The sequence below is a fragment of the Chiloscyllium punctatum genome, chromosome 17 (assembly GCF_047496795.1).
Source record: "Chiloscyllium punctatum isolate Juve2018m chromosome 17, sChiPun1.3, whole genome shotgun sequence".
In the NCBI taxonomy this organism is placed as follows: Eukaryota; Metazoa; Chordata; class Chondrichthyes; order Orectolobiformes; family Hemiscylliidae; genus Chiloscyllium; species Chiloscyllium punctatum.
The window spans coordinates 56,810,405-56,835,032 of record NC_092755.1 but is presented as its reverse complement, the minus strand read 5'-3'; the positions used below and the strand labels follow the sequence as shown (position 1 = coordinate 56,835,032).

Here is a 24,628-nt window from a genome sequence, read left to right as displayed (position 1 = left end):
GGGGTGAGAGACCTGATGCCACCATGACAGTCAAGTCGCCGAGGAAACTTAGATGCGTTTAAAGTTCAGAACAGGTTGAAGTATTCTGAATATCATTCTTAGCCACAATCCAATAAACAGTAGTCTCTACTTACACTACACTCTGTTATATATGTGGCTAAATCTTGTTCCAGGATTGACTTCTGGGTTTCAGATGCCTTAAGTTCCACATCCTTTTGCTCAAGAGCTGTTTCCAGCTCAGAAAGTTTACGTTGTAAATGGGTGACTTCTTGATCCATCTGAAAATTAGAGTTAAATAAATACATCACTAACACACTAAAATAAAAATCCCAAAGAACTGTGAATGCTGGACAACAGAAACAAAAACAGAAATTGCTGAAAAATCTCAGTAGGTCTGGCAGCATCTGTGTAGAGAAATCAGAGTTAATGTTTCCTTAATTGTGATTCCTCTCCACAGATGCTGCCAAACCTGCTGAGATTTTTCAGTAATTTCTGTGTTGGTCACTAACACACTAAGCCAGTTGCCCAATGTATCCCAACCTTCTGATTGTGAGTATTGTAAGAGACCACATATTCTTTTTGGTCTGCAAGCTGAAATGGAGGTTGAACTGATGCAGGTTAAAAGCCAAAGAGTTTTGCAACTTGAAAATCCAGTTGTTATGGGATTCTATGATTCTCTGCGATACATTGCTACTTTGGGGAAGCAGTAAGAGGAAGAAATCAAGACTGAATGGCTGAGAATCTTACGAGTTAAGTAAATACTCTCTTATTACAGCCGTCTGATTGCAGAATATTAAAAACTGTAAGTGTAAAGAGCAGAAGAGTGGAAAAACTGTCCAATTCCTGCGGAAAGCATCCTTCACTCCTTCGCTGTGAGGAAAAGCAAGAAAAAAAATACTGAAAACCTTAAAAGAAAGAATTCATAAATAGAAAAAAAACACAGGTTCACCTGATCAACCAACAAATCGAAGAACAATCCTCATTCTATAGACAATCCAAAATGTGCAAGTTAGGTGAATTGGTCATGCTGAATTGCCCACAGTGTTCAGGGATGTATAGATCAGGTGCATAAATCAGGGGAAATATAAAGTAATCGGGTAGGGGAATGGGTCTGGGTGGGATACTCTTCAGAGGGTCAGTGTGGACTTGTTGGGCCAAATGGCCTGTTTGCACACTGTAGGGATACTATGATTCTGACAACAGTGATCACTACAAATATCAAAAGGTCTGAGAGAAAACTAACTTTCCACCTTGTGATCTGGACTTATGATCTTCAGAATTTTCTTTAACCTGTCCACATTCCTTTCCATCCACAGTATAGGTGTGAACTGTATGTCTTTTGTCTATCTTAATTGTGATGGTGTATGTGTATATTTGGGGTCTTGAAGGAGTGCAGCTTAAGTTCCATAAATTTGTAAACCTTTCTTTTCAGTGCTCTTGTTAAAGTCAAGTCTGTTACATTAAATTGTGTTAATTTTCGGTTACTGAAGAAACCTGGTGTGTGTTGTTTTTGTCTTGAGCAGCAGTTGAGCAAATTGGTCATTTTGGTGATCTCATTGGAATTTTACACATTTAAACAAATTGTGGAACAGTGGGGAATGATCGTTGACACAATCTTCCCAGTTGGCAACTTTTGAGAACTTTTGAGTTCTACTTTTGACTACCTTTATTTTTTAAAAGAAGTCATAAGATAACAACCTTTGAAGAAGGGCAATGGTCTCCATTTATCATAGCTTATCCATCTAAAGACTTTCTTCATTACAATATGCAAACTCTGATGTAATCATTTCAAGGTCTTTTGCACCTGGGACTATTCATGTCATGTAAAGAAAGCCCTGGCTACAGGTCTTTTGCTATTTGAGCCTGTGCTCCCCTGTACTAATGTCATAGCTTATTTTAAGTTGCCTGTTACAAACTATCCTTTCATATACCCTTTATAAAGCCCCCTTTCAGCAAAAGTTTCAAAACAAATGGTTTTATACCATTATGCAATGTTTCAATTACAAGAATCACCACAATGGCTCTTCTCTCTACCTCCCGAGTTCACACATTTCCTTCATTAACTCCTGATCAAAGCTGCACACAATACTCCAAGTATGATAGTTGTTACTAAACCAATGTGCAGTTTCCATGCTACAACACCAATTGTTTGGAGAGAAAGACAGATACAATCATATTGTGCTGCTGAAACTGGGTGGCAGAAATCATTAGCAGCGGTTCAGAGACAGACCATATGGCAGTGAACTGAGAACAGCTGGTGTGATTCGACTGTTAAGTAGCAAGAATATAACCATGAAACCAGTTATTTTACTGGTAGTTGGCAGGAAAGCAATAGAGTACTAAAGAGGCCGATTTCACCTGACTAGAAGTAACAAGATAAGCAAGTCAACAAGCCTGCATGGATTAAAGGAAGTTCTTTTGTTTAAAAGAGTTCATCAATTGAAAGTTTGTGAAAAAATTTGTAGCTCGGGTGCTCGTTGTTGTGGTTCTGTTCGCCGAGCTGGGAATTTGTGTTGCAGACGTTTTGTCCCCTGTCTCGGTGACATCCTCAGTGCTTGGGAGCCTCCTGTGAAGCGCTTCTGTGATCTTTCCTCTGGCATTTGTAGTGGTTTGAATCTGCTGCTTCCGGTTGTCAGTTCCAGCTGTCCGCTGCAGTGGGCGGTATATTGGGTCCAGGTCGATGTGCTTATTGATTCAATCTGTGGATGAATGCCATGCCTCTAGGAATTCCCTGGCTGTTCTCTGTTTGGCTTGTCCTAGAATAGTAGTGTTGTCCCAGTCGAATTCATGTTGCTTGTCATCTGCGTGTGTGGCTACTAAGGATAGCTGCTCATGTCGTTTTGTGGCTAGTTGGTGTTTATGAATGCGGATCGTGAGCTGTCTTCCAGCCAGACTACTGCGACCACTAGGACTCATAATAGCACACAAACCAACAGCCACTCTCAGACAACAACTCACCAGGACAAAGGACCCGATACCCAGCATGAGCAAAACCAATGTAGTGTACAAAATCCCATGCAAGGACTGCACAAAACACTACATAGGACAAACAGGAAGACAGCTAACGATCCGCATCCATGAACACCAACTAGCCACAAAACGACATGACCAGCTATCCTTAATAGCCACACATGCAGATGACAAGCAACATGAATTCGACTGGGACAACACTACTACTATAGGACAAGCCAAACAGAGAACAGCCAGGGAATTCCTAGAGGCATGGCACTCATCCACAGATTCAAATCAATAAGCACATCGACCTGGACCCAATATACCGGCCACTGCAACGGACAGATGGAACTGACAACCGGAAGCGGCAGATGCAAACCACTGCAAATGCTGGAGGAAAGATCACAGAAGCGCTTCACAGGAGGCTCCTAAGCACTGAGGATGTCACCTAGACAGGAGATGAAACGTCTGCAACACAAATTCCCAGCTCGGCGAACAGAAACACAACAACAGAGTTCATCAATAAATGTTTATATTTCCAGAAACATTTCCATGAATCCCCTCTATTCAGACTATTGTTATTTTTCTATTTTTCTCATTTTTGACTTGGAACTGTGAATTTTGAACAGTAGCTTGTTTTAAAAAGAAGACCAAATGGCTAACATTTGCTGTTGGGAAATGGCTTGGAAAGATAATGCAGGTTAATTCTCGATTTAAAAAACACTGTAGTCACTCGGCACCAAGATGTGGTTATGCTCAGGGATTGGCAGATGATTGGATGTTGAATTGGTCAATCAAGGGAGTACTGGCGCTGGTCAGCCAAACACAAAGAGTGCTGAAAAAGACAGAAAACAAAAGTGAACTGGTGCCAATTAGGGTTTTGAGCAGGAGGCAGTTTTTACTTACAAGCTACACAACTTTGGTTTTGCTCTCTCTAGTTATTGTGTTTGCTGAATGTTCTGAGAAAAGAACCCTATTCTACAATAAATGAAGTAAAAGTTTCCAGAAGTCTATTGAAACAGTTTGAATCAGTCAGTGATTTCAGAAAGCAAGCAAAATGCACAATTCTACGTGCCTGTAACACAACCCATCAAAGGATTTCACAAAAGGCTGGTATTCTTCAGAGAGATGATTATCGAATTAACAATTCTTTTTATTTTCTTTTGTAATTGATCCCTTAACCATGTCTGTCCGTTGATGTGAGAATGGGGGTTTATACTCAAAGAAGGTTGTCTTAGATGGCCGGTATTAATTAGATTGCCTTGTTATTTATCAGTGTTCTGCTTAAGTTATATTTTGACCAATAAATTATCATTTTTTTAAAGTTATAAACTTGGAGTCTCAGATCTGTCATTTGTAAAGTCTGGTTAGAAACAATTGAGCAATTTTGAAGGTCACTAAATGTTTTAAGATCACTGTAACACGAATCAGCAATAGTGGCTGATTTGGTTTGGCTTGCTACCCCTATGTTGCAACATCTCAAACGACGACCAAATTAAGTTTAGTCGCTAGTCTATTAAAAAATAACCAAGGCTATCGTGACGAAATCAATTGGAGAAAAAACTGATCACTGAAATAAAGGTTAAAACTAGACTCTTCAGCAATCCTACTTTTAATAACCAGTAAAATCAGATAAGCTGCAGAGAAACATTACACAAATGATATGAAGATACAGATACAACATAACGGGAAGTGCTAATATTCCTGAGTTTCCAATTTAACCACAGCATAATTCACACCAATTGATTTATGCTAATTTCATGCCAATGCATCATTGCATGCAAATTTCTTTCTACAGCCACATTACATTGCGCAAAGGGAAAAAATACACAGGTTTCTTGGGTAGTCATTGACTTCTCATGCAAGTCAGGGACTAACTGTTCATTTTGGGTCTAAAATATTGGTTTTTGAGAAACTGACCCCTCAGTGTCCATCCACATACTTTTTCAAGTTCTACTTCAATTCAATATTCGTTTAAGTCATTGAAATGATAAAGTCATGGAGCAGGATTTGATCTACCATGCACATGCTAGTTCTTTGAAAGAGCTATTCAATTAGTCCCATTTTACTGCTGTTTTGCCACAGCCCCTAAAAACACTTCTATTTTAGAGATTTATCGATTTCCCTCATGGATATTAATATTGAATTTGCTTCCATGCCCTTTCAGGCAGTGCATTCAAGTTCAAAACAACTGTATGCAAAGTCTTTTATTTTCTCCCCATCTCATGTTGCCTCTAATTGGCTTACTTACGTAATTTTCTCAAATTTATTAACAAACTGTTTCAAAATGACATTTAGTCCTTACTAAATGTTCATAATTTTGAATGTTTCTACTAAATTTCACCTTGGCCTTCTATGTTCTGAAGAGATCTATACAATTCCTCTGCTCTCTACAAGTAACTTGATGTCCTTCACCATGGTAATAAACCCTCTCAAGGCTTTAATACTCTTCCTAATGTAGTGAATAGAATTGGCCACAATACACCAGCTGAGGTCTAACTACCATGCAGAGTATAACTTACTTGTTTTTGTGTACTATATCTCAAGTTATGAAGCCAAGAATCCCAAGACTTTTTAAGAAGCCTCTCGACTTGCCCTGCCACCCACAAAGAATTGGGAACACATGGTTACAAATCCTGCATCCCCTTTAGAAGTACACAGTTTCTCACTCTCCTCACTCTCCCTACAAGAGTGAATCACTTAATGTCGGTGAAATTTTACCTGTTTATTTCACTATTATGCCTACAGGCTCCTATAGTCAGTCATTCCTTACTTATCGTTACTACATTTTCAGAATTTTGAGTCATCTATAAAGTTTTAGATTAGGTCTTGTGACTTTCAAGCGTGGGTCACTAAACTACAGGATTTCAAAAAGAGGAGGGATCACAGCACAAATTCTTGAAAAGATCTTGTGGCTTATTTGGTAGTATTCCTATCTCTGAACCAGATGATTCCTGTTTCAAGTCCAAATAGAAAACTTGATCATTAAGGAAGGCACATTCAGGAATCAGATGAATCAGGTTTCGAAATCAACGTGTAAATCATTCTCCTACTCCAGGCCAGAGGCTGTGATGCCAAATCCATGTCCAAAAGTAGTACAAAAAGCAGGCAAAAATATTTTTTATTACTTATATATAAAATAACCTTACTGGAGACATAAATTGACTTTAGTTTACACAATTTAATGTATCAAATTCAGAAACAAAAGCTTTAAACACAAATTTGGACAATTCCACTCAGTTTTTTTTCATTCACTCATGGGATGTGAGCGCTGCTGATGAGAACTGCATTTATCATCCATCTCTAATTACCCTGGAGTCACAATATAGAAAATAATACTATTTTACGGGGAATGAAATGAAAAGATGTTAAGGCATAACAATCATTCTCTGCTGTGACACATTATTTGGTTCTGAAGACAAAATCTGCATTAGATAGATCAACCTCTTCACCAAAACATGTACTCATTGGCCATACTGTTGCACACATCACCTTCTGTGCCAATGTGCATTGATTAACCTGCATCTCTTGAATAATTCAACAATAATCTCCATTCATCCCACGGCTATACGTTTGCACAGCATTCGTAACATTGGAGCTTCATCTTTTAGGGAAAGTCTTTTCCTCCAGTTATCGCATCTTTTTCTTCTGCTATCATCGAAGCATGCAACATGGAAACAGAACCTTCGGTCCAACCAGTCCATGCCGACCATAATCCCAAACCAAACTAGTCCCACCTGCTTGCTCCTGGCCGTTAAAACTCCAAACCTTTCATATTCATGTATCTATTCAATTGTCTTTTAAACTTTGTAATTGTATCTATATCCAAGTTCATTCTACATAAGAACCACGCTCTGTAAAAAAATTACCTTATTTCTTTTTTAAATCTCTCTCCTCTTACCTTAAAAATTAGAATCTTGTCTTGAAATTCCTCAATCTAGGGAAAAGTCAACAACCATTAACTCTACCTAAACCTCTTATTATTTTATAAACTTCTATTAGATCGCCCCTCAACCTCCTGCGCTCCAGTGAAAAAGGTCCAGCCTTTATAGCTCAAACCTTCCATACCCAGCAACATCCTGGTAAATCTCTTCTGTTCCCTTTCCAGCTTGATAATATCCTTCTCATAACTGGGCGACCAAAACTGGACACAATATTCCAGAAGAGGGCTCACCAATGTCCCATACAACTTCAGCATGGCTTCCCAATTCTTTTAAGATCTTTTCCAAATAGATATCTAATGGTTGAGCAAAGCTGGATAGAGCACAGGTAATCACTGCATCATCACTGTCCTGAGATCCAACTTTGGCAAAAACATTACTGACAGGATGTGACCTGAAGATGTTCAAGATGAGAAGAAGTTTTTTCCAATCCTTCTGGTCAGAAGATCCAAACTTTCCTCAGCCATATTCAAGCTACCTTCAACAATCCATTATTTATTACAAACATGGACAACCGCTGTTTGTGGTGTTTCCTTTTCTTCAATACCTTTAATGGTTGAAGCATTGCCCCATTCGGAAATATGTGACCTCAGAATGAATCTACACTTTGTCTTCATTAACATTGATTTCTCTCCATCTTCGCTCACTGCTTGTTTAGCTGGCATGTCAAAATTCACTGGAATCGCATCTAACTTTCCAATACAGGTCAATCTATCTACATTATTTTATCAACAACTGATTATAAAACATCAAAATGCAATAAACTGGCCATTAAGTTCTCAGAGAAGATACTGTGAAATCATGGTCCTCTGCTGCAATACAAAGTCGCTTCCCTTCATAAACCTGATATTCAATGCAGAGCTGGCTTTGAAATCTTCAGTATCTCATTTTCTTGCTTGCTTTCTGGTGAATTTTCAGATAAGTCTGCAAGAAACTGAAAATCCATTCTGGCAATATTCATTGAAGTATTTTACAACTTCATTTCCCAAATGTAGCCACAAGCTTGGATTACCTCTTTTGTTGCCTCTAATCTTGGATATCAACACAGACTGTGTAGAGAGCTCCCTCTAATCTATAATATTCATCCCTAATACAGTTCATGAATTCTCTAGCTGCTACTATCAGCAATTATTCATCTGCTCCACACTCTCAATGATGTCAACCTTAAACTAAGCAAAGCCGACTATTCCTTCTTGATATCAGACCGTCTTATTAGAAAGTTGAATTGGTATAAATGCAATTCACAACAATTCTTTTGAAAAATTCATTCAAGAGATGAGGGCATTGCTGGCTAGGCCAGCATTTACTGCCCATCCGAAATTGCCCAGAGGATAGTTAAGAGTCAATCACATTACTATGGCTCTGGAGTCATATGGAGGCCAGACCAGATAAGGATGGCAGATTTTCTTCCCGAAATGATATTAGTGAACAAGATGTTTTTTTTCCAATAATCAACAATGGTTTCATGGTCATCATTAGATTCTTCATTACAGATTTATTTTATACAATTCAAATTTCACGATTTGCCGTGGCAAGATTTCAACCTGTATCCCAAAACAGTGCCTGGGTCACTGAATTAACAGTCCTACAATAACACCACTATGCCATCACCTCCCACTAAGATGGTAGATTTTCAATCAGGTGTCGATAGCGGCAGAAACTAAGGGTTGATCAGCTGTCTTCAATAGTGTGCTGTTCAACGACTCTATAAATGAGACAGTTGCACCAGGGAGGGTTGACTTCAGTGTAGCATGTAGAGACACCTCTGTTTTTTAGCTTAAGGTCAGGAGTTGATCGTTATTGGAGATCCACCATTGCTCAAACACATATGATACGTTAATAAAACATTATTTACTTTAAGACGTTCGTGGTACTGCTAGGTTTCACTGAAATCATACTTTCCAAGAGGACTGGAATTCTCTCCAAAAGATTCCTCACCACCAGCATCAGCCTGACTTACCTGTTCTTGCCACACTTTTTGATCAGGTTTGTAACCAAATCCTCTGACAGCATCCTCCCATATGAAGGAAGTTAGAACATTCAACCAGAGGACTTGGAATGAAGTAGAAGAAGGCAACATTGTGAAGGGGAGCAAGGGGCCTACAATGTGGAGAAGGCAGCAGGAGACATTGACAGATTTAAACATGTCAAAAAAAGAATCAACTAACTGGGAGGCAGGAAAATTTGAAATCTCTGGACATAATTAATTCCTTGCCAATGAATATGGAAACTCATGCTTAAATTGTAGCCACTCAGTAACCACGATACAGGAAAAATAAAGTAGATGCTGTTATAATGAACAATTTGTCAAATTTAAACCGGAGATTCAGATCAGAGTTACAGCAAAATTGATAGTAACTGGTTAAAATTATTCAGCTTTGTGTATTTACAAGTTAAGGGTGTTAGCTATGAATCATTTGTTTGCAGAAGGTGCTTTTCATTCCATTCTTTTTTGGGACAGTGCATTGTTGGCTATGCTAGCATTTCTTCTCAGTTACCCATGAAAATGTGGTAATGAGCTGCCTTCTTTAATTACTGTCGTCCATTTTGTGAAGACAGACAGGCCAATGGGCAGGGAGTTTCAGGAGTTTGACACAGTAACACTTGTTGGAACCGCAGATGATGAGTGATTTCTAGTGAAGCTTGCAGGTGGTGTCATTCCTGTATATCTGTTGCCCTTGTCCTTCTCAAAGATAGTGGTGGCAGATTTTGAAGGTGCTTTCAAAGTAGACTTCGTAAATTTCTACAATGCACTCTGTAGAATATCCTGTAACTAACTAACAACCAACCAACCTTTATTTAACAAAATTACTTTTTGGCTAGTTTAAAATCATCTAACTTATTGAAGTAGTAAATTTCGGTTATGATTATTTAGCTAGCAATGGGCAATAAATGCTGGGCCAGCCAGCAATGCCACACATCCCAAGCATGAATGCAAAACAAAAATCCTTAAACCATCTGGTGTAAGCATGTCCATAACATTGTTAGCATGGCAGTGGAAGACGAAGAATGCAAGAGGGCATGCCAGGAGCAGTACCAGGCAGACAAAAAAAAAGAGGGGTCAACCTGGTGAAGCTACAAAACAGGGTTACTTGCATGCCAAATATCAAATGCAGCAAGTGATAGTGATAAACGATTCCACAACAAATAGATCAGATCAAAGCTCTGAAGTGCTGCCTATCGAGTTGTGAATAATGATAGACAATTAAACAACTCACTGGAGGAGGTAGTTCATTAATATCCTCATCCTTAATAATGGGGGAGCCCAGCACATCAGTGTGAAAGATAAGACTAAAGCAATCACAACAGTCTTCAGCCAGAAGTGCCATGATCGCATTTCTGCCTCCTCCAAATGTTCGCAGTATCACAGGTACCAGTCTTCAGCCAATTTGATTCACTCCACATCATATCAAGAAACAATTGAGGCATTGAATGCTGCAAAGACTATGGCCCCTGACAACATCCCAACAATAGTACTGAAGATGCGTCTTCCAGAATTTGCAGCACCCCTAGCTAATTGTCCCAGTACAGCTTTAACAATGGCATCTAGCCAACAGAATGGACAATTGTCCATTACATCCTGTACACATCCAACCTGGATAATTTCTGCCTCATCAGTCTACTCTCGATCATGTGACGGAAGGGGTCATCATTAGTGCTATCGAGCAGCACCTGCTCAGCGATGTCTAGTTTTGGGTCGTCAGATCCACTCAGCTCCTGACATAATGATGGCCTTATGGTCAAAGTGGAAAAATTGCTTAATTCCAGAGGTGAGAGGAAGTGACAGCCCTTGACATCAAGGTTGCATTTGACCAAGTTAGGCATCAAGGATCCTGGCAAAATTGGTGTCAATGGGAATTGGAGGAAAGCTCACCACTGGTTAGAATCATACATAGCACAAAAGGAAGATGGTTATGGTCGTTGGAGGTCAGTCATCTCAGCTCCAGTCTAGTGCTACATGAACTTCTTATGGTAGACTCTTGGACCTAACCATCTCCAGCTTTTGCATCAACTATTTTCCTTTTATCATAAGGTCAGAAGTGGGGACGTTTGCCAGTGATTACACAAATATTCAGCAACATTCATGACTCCTCAGATGTTACACAGAACATAGAATAATACAGCACAGAACAGGCCCTTCGGCCCACAATGTTGTGCCGAACATTTGTCCTAGCTTAAGCACTTATCCATGTACCTATCCAATTGCCGCTTAAAGGTCACCAATGATTCTGACTCTGCCACTCCCACAGGCAGCACATTCCATGCCCCCACCACTCTCTGGGTAAAGAACCTACCCCTGACATCCCCCCTATACCTTCCACCCTTCACCTTAAATTCATGTCCCCTTGTAACACTCTGTTGTACCCGGGGAAAAAGTCTCTGACTGTCTACTCTATCTATTCCCATAATCATCTTTTAAACCTCTATCAAGTTACCCCTCATCCTTCGCCGTTCCAACGAGAAAAGGCTTAGCACTCTCAGCCTATCCTCGTACGACCTATTCTCCATTGCAGGCAATCTCTTCTGCACCTTCTCCAAAGCTTCCACATCTTTCCTAAAGTGAGGCGACCAGAACTGCACACAGTACTCCAAATGTGGCCTTACCAAGGTCCTGTACAGCTGCAACATCACCTCACGACTCTTGAATTCAATCCCTCTGCTAATGAACGCTAATACACTATAGGCCTTCTTACAAGCTCTATCCACCCGAATGGCAACTTTCAAAGAGCAATGAACATAGACCCCAAGATCCCTCTGCTCCTCCACCTTACTAAGAACCCTACTGTTAACCCTGTATTCTGCATTCTTATTTGTCCTTCCAAAATGGACAACCTCACACTTGACAGGATTGAACTCCATCTGCCACTCCTCAGCCCAGCTCTGCATCATATCTAAGTCTCTTTGCAGGCGACAACAGCCCTCCTCACTATCCACAACTCCACCAATCTTCGTATCATCTGCAAATTTACTGACCCACTCTTCGACTCCCTCTTCCAAGTCATTAATAAAAATTACAAATAGCAGAGGACCCAGAAGTGATCCCTGCGGAACTCCACTTGTAATTGGGCTCCAGGCTGAATATTTACCATCTACCACCACTCTCTGACTTCGACCAGTTAGCCAGTTCTCTATCCAACTGGCCAAATTTCCCACTATCCCATGCCTCCTGACTTTCCGCATAAGCCTACCATGGGGAACCTTATCAAATGCCTTACTAAAATCCATATACACTACATCCACTGCTCTACCCTCATCCACATGCTTGGTCATCTCCTCAAAGAATTCAATAAGACTTGTAAGGCCATGAATTCAATAAGACTTGAAACAGTCCATGCCCAAATGCAGCCAGACTTGGGACAATATCCAGGCTTGGACTGAAAAAAATGAAGGTAGCATTCATGCCACACAAATTACAGATGATGGCATCTCCAAAAACAAAGTATCGGACCATCGTCCCTTGACATTTGCCCTGACAATAGTGTTATGATCTCTGAACCAACCACTATCAACATCCTGCTGTTAAAATGGACCAGAAACTGAACTGGACTAGCCATAGATGCACTGTGGTCACAAGATTAGATCAGAGACTAGGAAATCTGTAGCGAGTAACTCACCTCCTGTCCATCATCTACAAGGCACAAGTCAGGAATGTGATGGAATACTCCTCATGTGCAGCTCCAGTAACACTCATGAAGCTTGACACCATTCGAGTGCAAATCAGCTGTTTGATTGGCACCATACCACAAACATTCACTCCCGCTCAATAGTAGAGGTGTGTACCATCAACAAGATGCACCACAGAAATTCATGAAGGATCCTCAGATAGCACTGTCAAAACACACGATCACTTCCATCTCAAAAGGACAAGGCCAGCAGATACATGGGAACACCATTACCATCAAGTTCCCCAACAAATCACTCACCATCTTGACTTGGAAACATTCACCATTCCTTCAGTGCCGCTGGGTCAAAATCTTGGAATGCACTCCCTAACAGCATTGTGGATGTACCAACACAAAATGGACTGCAAGAAAGTAGCTCACCTTCTCAAGGGCAACTAGAATGGGCAACAAATGCTGGCAAATCCATGATACCCATATATCATGAATGAATAAAACATATTTTCAAAATTTACAAGTCTAGATGATGTGTGGCTTGGATGGAAGCCCACTATTTCCAGGCATTTTCTAGATGGCAGGGATTGTGCAGTTGGAAGATGCTGTCAAAGAAACCTTGATGGGTTGTTGCAGTGTATTTGGTACATGCTGTACACTGCTTGCACTAAGAGTTAGTGGTAGAAGGGCTGAATATTTAAGGTGGTGAACAGGTGTCGGATCGTCATGCTGAAAGATGTTGAGGGGCATATTGTTAGAGCTGTATATCCTGGCACGGGGAGAATATTTCATAGATCCAACTTGTGCCTTATTAAAGGAAACTGGCCTTGGGGAATCAAGTGATGAATTACTCACCGTAGAATTCCCAGCATTCATATGGCTGACTCAATTAAGCTTATGGTTTAATGGCAAGCCTGCCCCAAATGTTGACTTTGAGGTATTCAATGATAGCAACATCATTTGTTGCAGCCTGAGGGTATGAGAAAAACCCCAAAGACAACTATTCTCTTCCACATTTTGAAATGTAAATGCGATTTCTTACTGGACTCAAAATAGCTGAGGATGATTATGTTTCCAGGAACGTCTGAATCCCCTGCAACACATCGACATTCGAGCTAAAGGTGACACACAGGAGCTGGAGATGAACCATCGGCTTCCAACCAGATCTGGCCAAAGGAAATCATCAAGTTCGATTTTTTAAAATAAGCAGTAATGCTTTAATAGTTACTTAGTCACCTCATCATGGAAACTCTAACAAGGAAAGGTAAGGCTATGGCTATTTACACCTAAAGTTTCCCATTAAGATGGGTCCTGATACCAGAAGTGCCTGTCTTTGGCACATGACTGAGCCCTGAGTTTGCTGAATTGCTTAAGTACATAATTTTTGGATTCTAAGTCAATTGCTGTTTAACTTCCAAAGAGAGAGCAGGATACCAGGTTGAGATGGCAGCCTGCATCAGATTCTCCATGTGTCTCCAAATTACTAGCTGGAAAGAAGCCCGCAATGTATCTGCAAGGAGAAAAACAACTGGTCCCAGCTCACCAAACTATTATTGGACCTCCAGGATGTTGTAACTGATTGAAACTATTTTGATTTGGAAAACAGAGTGGCTATTGTGAATGTTCAAATGCTTACAGGAAAGTCTGCAGGTGTGCCACTCCTGACATCAACATATGTGCAGGTGTGCCAAGAGACATATCTACCTTCTCAGATATCACCGTCCAGCCCTCCTTAGCCAACACTACCTCACTGCACGGCCTTCTCCAGCCACCCAGCCCGAGCCTTCCCAAATCAGGAGGTGCCATGTCAACAGCGGCTGCTGCTGTGCCTGCCCCCTTCCACTGCTGAACTCAGTCACTCACCTTCACTGCAGGATCAGAGTGTTTCAGGTCCCAGTCCCGAATTCCATTCTTCACATTTCCATGAGCAGCATGTCCTTCTATTGCTTTCGTGATGTCACTTAGTGACAGAGGCAAGATCCCTCTGTGTCACCTAAAGGTGATGTTTGCACCAGACACCCATTTTATCATAGAATCCCTACAGTGTGGAAATAGGCCATTTGGCTCAACAAGTCCACATCGACCCTCCAAAGAATATCCCACTGAGAACCAATTCACCTACCCTATTACTTTAATTTCTCCTGACTAATGCACCTAACCTATACACTATGGGCAATTTAGCATGGCCAATTCACCTGACCTGCACATCTTTGGATTGTGGGAGGAAACCAGAGCACCTGGAGGAAACCCATGCAGACACAGGGAGAATGTGCAAACTCCACACAGACAGCCACCTGAGGCTGGAATTGAGCTTAGATCCCTGTCGCTGTGAGGCAGCAGTGCTAACCACTGAGCCACCAGGCCGCCCATATATTTATCATTTCTGGATTTACCAAAACTTGGAATCTATCTCCTCTCCTATCTTGTCTTTCTTAATTTCCTGAATGTGGTTATGCGCATAAGTAGAGTAATAAAGCAGTTCCCCTACTATTTGCATGTTTTGCTCCTAAATTCCATCATTGATTGCATCCTAACAATTTTTGCCATGAGTTGATTTCAAAAATTGGAATTCAAAAACCAGGATTTGAGGAAATTTACCTCAAAAAAGGAGAAGAGTAGAAAGGAAAAAGAGTAAATCAAACAACACTTTGTTATTATGAGCTTAAGAGGAGAAAAATGACGGGACAGAATACAGGAAGGAGATAGAGTACTTGGTGGCGTGGTGTAGAGAAAATCTCAATCCCAATGTCAGCAAAACAAAAGAGCTGGCCATTGACCTCTGGAAGCAAGGTGGAGGGCATGCCCCTATCGACATCAATGGAGCCGAGGTGGAGATGGTCAAAAGCGTTAAGTTCCTTGGTACGATGATCACCAACAATCTGTCCTGGTCCACCCAAGTTGATGTGATAGTCAAGAAAGCACAGCAATGCTCCATTTTCAGTAGCAGCGGGAGCAGTGAGAGCGAGGACCAGGTGGCAGCCAGGAAGGTACATTTCCCTGGAAAAGGGAATGAGAGGTGCTGCATTTTGGAAAAGCAAAATCAGGGCAGGACTAGGGAGTGTTGCTGAACAAAAAGAGCTTGGAGTGCAGGTTCATAGCTCCTTGAAAATAGAATCACAGGTAGATAGAATAGTGAAGGCGTCATTTGTAATGCTTTCTTTTATTGGTCAGAGCATTGAGTACAGGAGTTGGGAGGTCATGTTGCGGCTATACAGGATATTGGTTAGGCCACGTTTGGAATACTGCGTGCAATTCTGGTCTCCTTCCTTTCGGAAAGATGATGTGAAACTTGAAAGGGTTCAGAAAACATTTACAAGGATGTTGCCAGGGTTGAAGGATTTGAGCTACAGGGAGAGGCTGAATAGGCTGGGGCTATTTTCCCTGGAGCGTCAGAGACTGAAGGGTGACCTTATAGTGGTTTATAAAATCATGAGGGGCATGGATAGGATAAAGAGACAAGGTCTTTTCCCTGGGGTGGGGGAGTCCAGAATGAGAGGGTAAAGATATAAAAGGGACCTAAGGGGCAACTTTTTCACGCAGAAGCTGGTGCTTGTATGGAATGAACTGCCAGAGGAAGTGGTGGAGGCTGGTACAATTACTACATTTAAAAGGCATCTGGATAGGTATATGAATAGGAAGAGTTTAGAAGGGCATGGGTCAAGCGCTGGCAAATGGTATGCGATTAGACTAGGATATTTAGTCAGCATGGACAAGTGGACCGAAGGGTCTGTTTCTGTGCTCTACATCTCTATGCCTCTATGACTTACCTCGAGCCTCCATTTTTATCAGCAGCAGGAACGGTGAGAGCGAGGAGCTGTGTGGAAGCTGTCGAATTGAGCTCTGGGAATGTGAGTGAACTGATATATTTGGGCAGCGGCTAAACCAGAAATACTACACTACACCAAAGGTAGTGTGGTGTGTGGATAAGGTAAGAATTTTCTATTTCTTTTTTATTGGGTGATTGATAAAATCTTTCCTTTTTTCATTTATCTATTATTTGATATTATAGTTGGATTTAGTTAAGATTATGATTAAAAATGGCTGGAGATCTCAGACCTGTGTTATGCTCCTATAGCTCAATGTGGGACCTTAGGGACGCGGTTGATGTCCCCAACTCCTTCACGTGCAGGAAGTGTGTCCAGTTGCAGCTCTTGTTAGACTACATGATGGCTCTGGAGCTGCGGATGGACTCACTTTGGAGCATCTGTGATGCTAAGGAGGTTGTGGATAGCACATTTAGCGAATTGGTCACACCGCAGATTAGGATTGCTGAGGGAGATTGGGATTAGGTGACCAAATGGCAGAGAAAGAGCAGAAAGGCAGTGCAGGTGTCCCCTGTGGTCATCTGTTGGGGGAGATGGCTCACCAGGGGAAGACAGCAGTAGTCAGGTTCATGCCACTGTGGTTGGTTCTGCTGTGCAGAAGGGTGAGAAAAAGAATGGAAGGGCTATAGTCATTGGGGATTCAACTGTAAGGAGAATAGAAAGGCGGTTCTGTGGTCGAAAACGAGACTCCTGAATGGTGTGATGCCTCCCAGGTGCATGGGTCAGGGATGTCTCAGATCGGCTGCAGAACATTCTGAAGAGGGAGGGTGAACAGCCAACTGTTGGGGTGCATATAGGCATCAATGATATAGGTAAAAAAATGGGATGAGGTCCTACAATCAGAATTTAGGGAGTTAGGAGTGTTATGAAGATGTGGGTGTCCTGTATCTTTAACAGCATTAGAAGTTAGAAGAAACACATGACAGCACCAAGTGTTCTCAATAGAGTAACAACGTAACACTGGGTTGAAAGCAAGATTAGCTGGGTTGCCTGGAAACGCCAAAACATAATCAAATTAGGCCAACCAGTTTAAATTATACTCCAAAAAATATCAAACTCCAATCCAGTTTGAATTTAGTATATTGACATAAAAGCCAATGACACAATCCGATGCTTTTGGGGGTATAAGACAGAGGAAAATTGAACAGTTGAGAGAAGAATTGTCAAACTACCAGTATGTAAAGACTGCCTAAAAAATAGCTCTCTTAAAGGTACCTCTATCGATCAGTAACCTGTGAAGCAGAATCCCCAAGAAGAAGAAAAGAAGACAGGAATTCAGAGAAAACTGAAAGCTGCCTGGTTTTGAGATAAGAAGTTTTGTTTTGTAAATCTTAAACAGGGAGTTTATCAGATGAGTATTATAGAAGGGAAAGTAAACGATAGGTTAGAGGAAGCAGTTGTTATTTAATTATTCTCTGTTATACTTGAAGAAATAAAGTTGTTAATTTTTACTTTAGCTAGTTGTTGGCCTATCAAATTTTTACAGATTGCTGCACGGGATAAATCTTTTCTATGTTGCTGGTTTTAAATAAGCAGGAGAGTTTACTCTGTGTCATAACAGGTGCCAAGTTAAAAAGTAGGACCTCCGAGATAATAATCTCAGGATTGCTACCAGTGCCACATGCTAATCAGAGTAGAAATGAAATAATAGGCAGGATGAATGGGTGTCTTGAGAGATGGTGCAAGAGGGAGGGGTTCAGATTTTTGGGACATTGGGACCAGTTCTGGGGGAAATGGAACTATTACAAATTGGATAGTCTACACCTGGGCCAGACTGGAACCCATGTCCGTGGGGGTGCTTTTGCTAATGCTGTTGGGGAAGGTTTAAACTAATGTGGCAGGGGGATGGGAACCAAATGAGAAGGATAGTGGACAGTAATGAGGTAGTAACTGAAGTCTGTAAGGAATGAGATAAGGAAGTCAGCGTGACTAAAGGGAAGAGTAGGCAGGGAGCAGATGATGAATGCAAAGGGACAGGTGGTCTGAGGTGCATTTGTTTTAATGCGAGAAGCATACTAGGTAAGCCAGATGAACTTAGGGCTTGGAATAGTACCTGGGAATATGATGTTATTGCTATTACTGAGACTTGGTTGAGGGAACAGCATGATTGGGAACTAAATATCCCAGGATATAGATGTTTCAGACGGATTAGAGAGGGAGGTAAAACGGATGGACGAGTTGCGTGACTGGTCAAGAGGATATCACAGATGTGCTGAAGGAGGGCACTATGGAGGACTCAAGCAGTGAGGCAATATGGGCAGAGCTCAGAAGTAGGAAGGTTGCACTAATAATATTGGGATGTACTACAGGCCTCCCAACAGCGAGCATGAGATAGAGGTACAAATAGATTATGGAAAGATATGGGAGCAACAGGTGGTGGTAATAGGAGATTTTAATTTTTTCAACATTGACTGGGATTCACTCAGTGTTAGAGGTCCAGATGGGGCAGAATTTGTAAGGAGCATCCAGGAGTGTTTTCTAGAGCAGTATGTAAATAGTCCAACTCAGGAAGGGGCCATACTGGACCTGGTGTTGGGGAATGAGCCCGGCCAGATGGTTGAAGTTTCAGTAGGAGTTTACTTTGGGAATAGTGATCACAATTCCATAAGTTTTAGAATACTCATGGACAAAGACAAGAACGGTTCTAAAGGAAGAGTGCTAAATTGGGGGAAGGTCAACTATAGCAAATTTCGGCAGGAGCTGGGAAATGTGGATTGGGAACAGTTGTTTGAAGGTAAATCCACATTTGAAACGAGGGAGGCTTTTAAAGGGAGGTTGGTTAGAGTGCAGGATAGATATGTCTCTGTGAAAATGAGGGAGAGAAATGGCAAGATTGGGGAAACATGGATGATAGGTGTAATTGAGAGACTGAATAAAAGAAAAAAGGAAGCATACATAAGGTCTCGGTGACTGAAAGCAAATGAAGCTTTAGAAGAATATTGGCAAAGTAGGACCAATCTGAAATGAGGAATTAAGAGGGCTAAAAGGAGTCATGAAATATCTTTAGCAAACAGAGTTAAGGAAAATCCCAAACAGTAACTACAGAAAGGGTTGGCCCACTCAAGAACAAAAGAGGAAAGTTATGCGTGGAGTCAGAGACAATGGGTGAGATTCTTAATGAGTACTTTGCATCAGTATTCACTGAGAAGAGGGACATTGAGGATGTTGAGGTTAGAGATAGATGTTTAATTACTCTAGGTAAAATCGGTATAAGGAGGGAGGAAGTGTTGGGTATTCTAAAAGGCATTAAGGGAGAGAAGTCCCCAGGTCTGGATGGGATCTATCCCAGGTTACTGAGCGAAGCAACAGAGGAAATAGCTGGAGCCTTAACAGATATGTTTGCAGGATCCTTGAACATGGATGAGGTCCTGGAGTACTAGAGAATTGCTAATGTTGTCCCCTTGTTTAAGGAGGGTAGCAGGGATGATCCAGGTAATGATAGACCAGTGAACCTGATGTCAATGATAGGGAAGCTGCAAGAGAAGATACTGAGGGATAAGTTATATTTATATTTGGAGAAAAATGGCCTTACCAGTGATAGGCAACATAGTTTTGTGCCACAAAGGTCATGTTTTACCAACTTAATAGAATTCTTTGAGGAAGTGACAAAGTTGATTGATGAGGGAAGGGTTGTAGATGTCAGTTACATGGACTTCAGTAAGGTGTTTGATAAGGTTACCCATGTTAGTCTGATGGAGAAAGTGAAGTCCAGGATGTATGAGCTAGAGGGAGAGAGAACTGGCTGTGCAACAGGTGACTGAGAGTAGTAGTGGAAGGGAGTTTCTCAAAATGGAGAACTGTGACCAGTGGTGATCCACAGTTATCTGTGCTGGGACCACTGTTGTTTGTGATACACATAAATGATCTGGAAGAAAGTATTAGCAAGTTTGCAGATGACACTAAGATAGGTGGAGTAGCAGAGGGACCTCTCAAATTTCAAATTTAATATTGACCTCACTCTTTGTGCACCTTCTCTGCATTCATAACTTTATATTCCTTGCTCTGTTCTATTGCCCTTTTGCACTTTGTATGCTATGATCTGTCTGCACGGCACACAAAACAAAACATTTCACTGCACCTAGGTACACATGACAATAATAAATCAAATCAAAGTCCAATCGTCTCATTACAGATAGTCATTGCCTTATGGCCCACTCAACAGTTACAGTGTGAATATTGCCTGTGTTATGCTGCATTGAAGCACAGAGCCCCTGGACTTTGACCACTTTCGTTGGACATGACTGAAACAACCATAAATGTAAGCATCGTCCAAGCTACTTAGAATATAGAAATTTGAATGCAAGAAAATATCATTGCATTCATATTTTTTACATAAATGTTTACATCTGGCACTGTCAAATGAGCTCATCAAGACATCTGGGCATAAGACAGCATAAAGAGAGATCCCAGAAAGTTCCCTCTGCTTTTACAAAACAGTTTCAAATAACTTTCCCACCCATCCCCCAACTCCTTATCCAGCCCCACCTCCTCCCTTCCATCCCTCCGTCCGACCCCTCCTTCCAGCTACCAACTGGATTCATTCCTCCTATCAATCTACCCAGGTAGTATTTACCACCTGTATTCACCTCATTATTCCGCCCCTGTCTCCACCCATAAACCTCAGCATACAACCCTCCTTTGTCTGCAACTCCCCCTGCCTGAATGACTCCCCATTCCTGAAGAAGGGTTGCACCCGAAATGTGAGACTTCTCCACCTCCAGATGCTGCCTGACTTGCTGTACTCTTCCAGCCCCCTGCTTTGCAGAACATATACAAAGGAACCTAGATTATCTGAATACCAATTATCCAAAAATTGGATTATCCGAAGGAGATCTCGAGGTCCCGATAGAAATATTATATCAAAGATGTGTTTCCAACAGTGATTGCATCTTTTGTTTACAATGATTAAAGAGGCACTGTCTCCAAATGACTGACCTTCTGCCCTCTCTCTCTCTCTCTCTCCCCTCTCTTCCCTGGAGTTCTACAGAGGGATGTACCCTAATTCCCCCCTCCTCCCTTCCGCAGGTAATCTGACCAATATGGGCCTGTACAGGGCAGAGGTGGAACCTATCAAAACGTTGTGTGTGTGTGTGTGTGTGTGTGTGTGTGTGTGTGTGTGTGTGTGTGTGTGTGTGTGTGTGTGTGTGTGTGTGTGTATGTGCACACTATTTGGAGACTTAGCCCACAAAGGCAGCAGTCTTATTGTTGGAGTCCAGTCCAACTGCGCTGGAGAGGGGGCACGGAGATTGGGGGGCAGGCGGGCAGCAGTGTTGGGGGACAGGGGGAGGTGCTGGACGGGCTTGGGGGCGGGAGGGGGTGGGGTTGGCCAGGGGCGTGGGGGGGTGGTGTTGGATGATTTGGGGGCAGGGGACGTGTGGATGGTTGGAGGTGGGAGGGGGCGGGGTCTCACGCGCTGTGCTGCCTCGTCTCCTGAATGGGGAGCAGAATTTTAAAACCCAGAGGAAAGGCATTTAATCAATTAACCAAATAATTGATTATCCGAACAAAATAGTGCCCGCCCATCTCGTTTGGATAATCGAGGTTCCCTGCATAACTAATTGCAAGATCATGTTCAAAAGATCTAATCAATGTCCAATAATGTGGTAAAAGAATATAGCAAGTTTCAAATAGGGGGCTGCAAGGGAGGAAGATAAAAATAAAAAGATGCAATAATATTCATCTGTGAAAATGATCAGTTGGGAAAATCTGGAACCTTTTTCTGAGTGACCTAGAGATAAACACATTAAAAGAAGATGTGATTTGTTGCACATGTACCTTATGACATGTATCCTGGGTCTCCTGCAGTTCTTTGTTTTTTAACATCAGCTTTTTTTCCAGAGAGTTAGTCTTGGCTGGTGAGTCCATCAGCGACGTTACTGACCTGGAAACAAGAACAGGATTGCTTTCAGAGTTAGTTTCGATGGCAGTCCATCATTGAGGGCAACCGCGAATACAAACTGGCAGAACCTGTTTTATTGGTGATATGTAAACTCACTTAAGATTGAGGTTGGGGAGGCAGTGTCATAGTAGTAATGTCATTGGAGTAGTAATCCAGAGACCCAAGCTAATTCCGATGTGTTCAAGTACTACCATCACAGAAGGTGAAATTTTAATTTAATAAAAAATTGGAATAAAAAAATAGTCTAATGGTGACCTTGTGAATATTGTCAATAGCAAAACTCATCTCATTGACTGAAGCAAGCTGGAAGAACAGCACCTTATTTTTCATTTGGGAACTCTACAGCTTTCTGGGCTCAATGTCAAGTTCAATGACTTTAGGTCTTGAGGCACTGTCTCATATATTCTTACACTAACCCCTATACACTAGGCCACGTTATCACATGTGCTTTTCCAGCACCACTCTAATCTAGACTCTGGTTTCCAGCATCTGCAGTCCTGATTTTTACCATGTTATCACATGGTGTACTATTACACACTACCCATTGTTAGCCACTATTAGTTCCGATTATCAGCCCTTCATTCTCTTAAGTTGACAGCTATCCAACCCTTTGTCTATCCAACTGTTCTCTCTTTGGGCTCGATCTCCACCTATTGGTTACTCCATCCCTCCCCGCCCAACTCGATATTCTGCATAAAAAACAACTTTTTCCTAGCTACTAACACTTCTGAAGAAAGGTCACAGGATCTGAAACATTAACTCTGATTTCTCTCCATAGATGTTGCCAGACCTACTGGGACTTTCTGGGTTTCGTTTCTGATTTCCAGCATCTGCAGTTCTTTCAGTTTTTGGTTCACTGGTGCTCTTAAAGGAAGGATATCTGCTGACCTTATCTGGTCTTGTCCACATGTGACTCCAGATCCACAATATGGTTGACTTTGCAATAACAAGGACTTTGTCCTCTGCAATAACAAGGCAAGCCACTCAGTTCAAGGGCAATTAGGGATGGGAATTAAATGCTGACCCAGCAATAGCCACATCACAAACAAATCTGAGAGATGCCAAAAGAAAGTTGCTATCTACACATATGATCAGAGACTTAAACCATGATCCCAACCCAGCATACTTGAGAGCCAATCTTGATAAGATCTGGAAACATGTGAAGGAAGAAAACTCAAAATCAGAAGCAACCTATTAAGCAAGCTTGCTGGATTCACATGGGATACTGCTACCATACACACTCTACCTCGGCCCAAGTCCCATCATACTCAATTGTCAGTACTATGTGCCTGTTTGGTAAAGGTCAATAAGATGCCATTCAATTGAACGCAACAGTGTGCATTATAACTGAACCTCCACTCAACACTCCTCCCATGGCTTCCTGTCCTTGCAAACATCACTTCACCTACCTATATAACCGCTGCAGACTTTCATGTGTCCTCTGCATTCTTTGCTCTACCACTCATCTCAGTATCATCAAACTTTGACACACTACACTTGGTTCCCCCAACTCCAAATCATCGACTTGAATTGTAAACAATAGTAGTTTCAAAACTGATCCCTGAGGCATACATCAGCCATTGATCGCCAATGAGAAAAACACCCATTTATTCCCACTCTTTACTTTTTATTAGTTAACCAATCTTCTATCCATGCCAACACATTACCCATAATGCAATGCACCTTTATCTTCTGCAGCAGCCTTTTGAGCAGCACTTTGTCAAATATTTTCCAGAAATCCAGATACACCACATCCATTGGTTCTCCGTTGTCCACCGCGCTCATAACATCCTCAAAGAATTCCAGTAAATTAGTTAACCATGACCAGTTTTTCATGAACCCATGCTGCATCTGCCTGATAGAACAATATCTACACAAATGTCTCACTATTTCTTTGTTGATGACAGATTCAAGCATTTTCCCCACTACAGAAGTTAAACTAACAACCCTTTACTTACCTGCTCTTTTGTCTACGTCCTTTTTTAAAACAGTGACGTCACATTTGCTGTTCTCCGATCTGGCGAAACCACCCCAGAGTCCATTAAATTTTGGCAAACTACCACAAGCTCATTTGCCATCATCTCCCCCTTCCCCAACCATGTCTTTTAGTACTCTGGGAGGTATTCCTTCAGGGCCAGGAGACTTGCCTACCTTTAGGCCCACTCGCCTGTCCAACACTTCCCTCTTCAGTGATCAAGATCATTTCTAAGTCCTCACCTGCTATAGCTTCCTTGTCATTAATTATTGGCATGTTATTTGTGTCTTTCACTGTGAAGACTGACATAAAATACTGTTCAATGCCTCAGCCATTTCCTCATTTCCCATTATTAAATTCCCCTTCTCATCCTCGAAAGGATCAATGTTTACCCAACCACTCTTCTTTGTTTTATATATTTG

At 41.6% G+C, this 24,628-nt stretch overlaps 1 protein-coding gene across 9 annotated transcripts in view; it reads right to left on the bottom strand.

Moving 5' to 3' along the window:
* Nucleotides 1-24,628, bottom strand: part of LOC140487859 (citron Rho-interacting kinase-like) — a 221,205-nt gene that overhangs the window by 129,681 nt on the left and 66,896 nt on the right. For all 9 annotated transcript variants that reach the window (XM_072587208.1, XM_072587209.1, XM_072587211.1 and 6 more), the window contains 2 exons: nt 22,108-22,213; nt 135-278 (listed from right to left, as the gene is read on the bottom strand). In XM_072587208.1, coding sequence (XP_072443309.1) covers nt 135-278; nt 22,108-22,213 — 250 coding nt within the window. The remainder of the gene's footprint in view (nt 1-134; nt 279-22,107; nt 22,214-24,628) is intronic.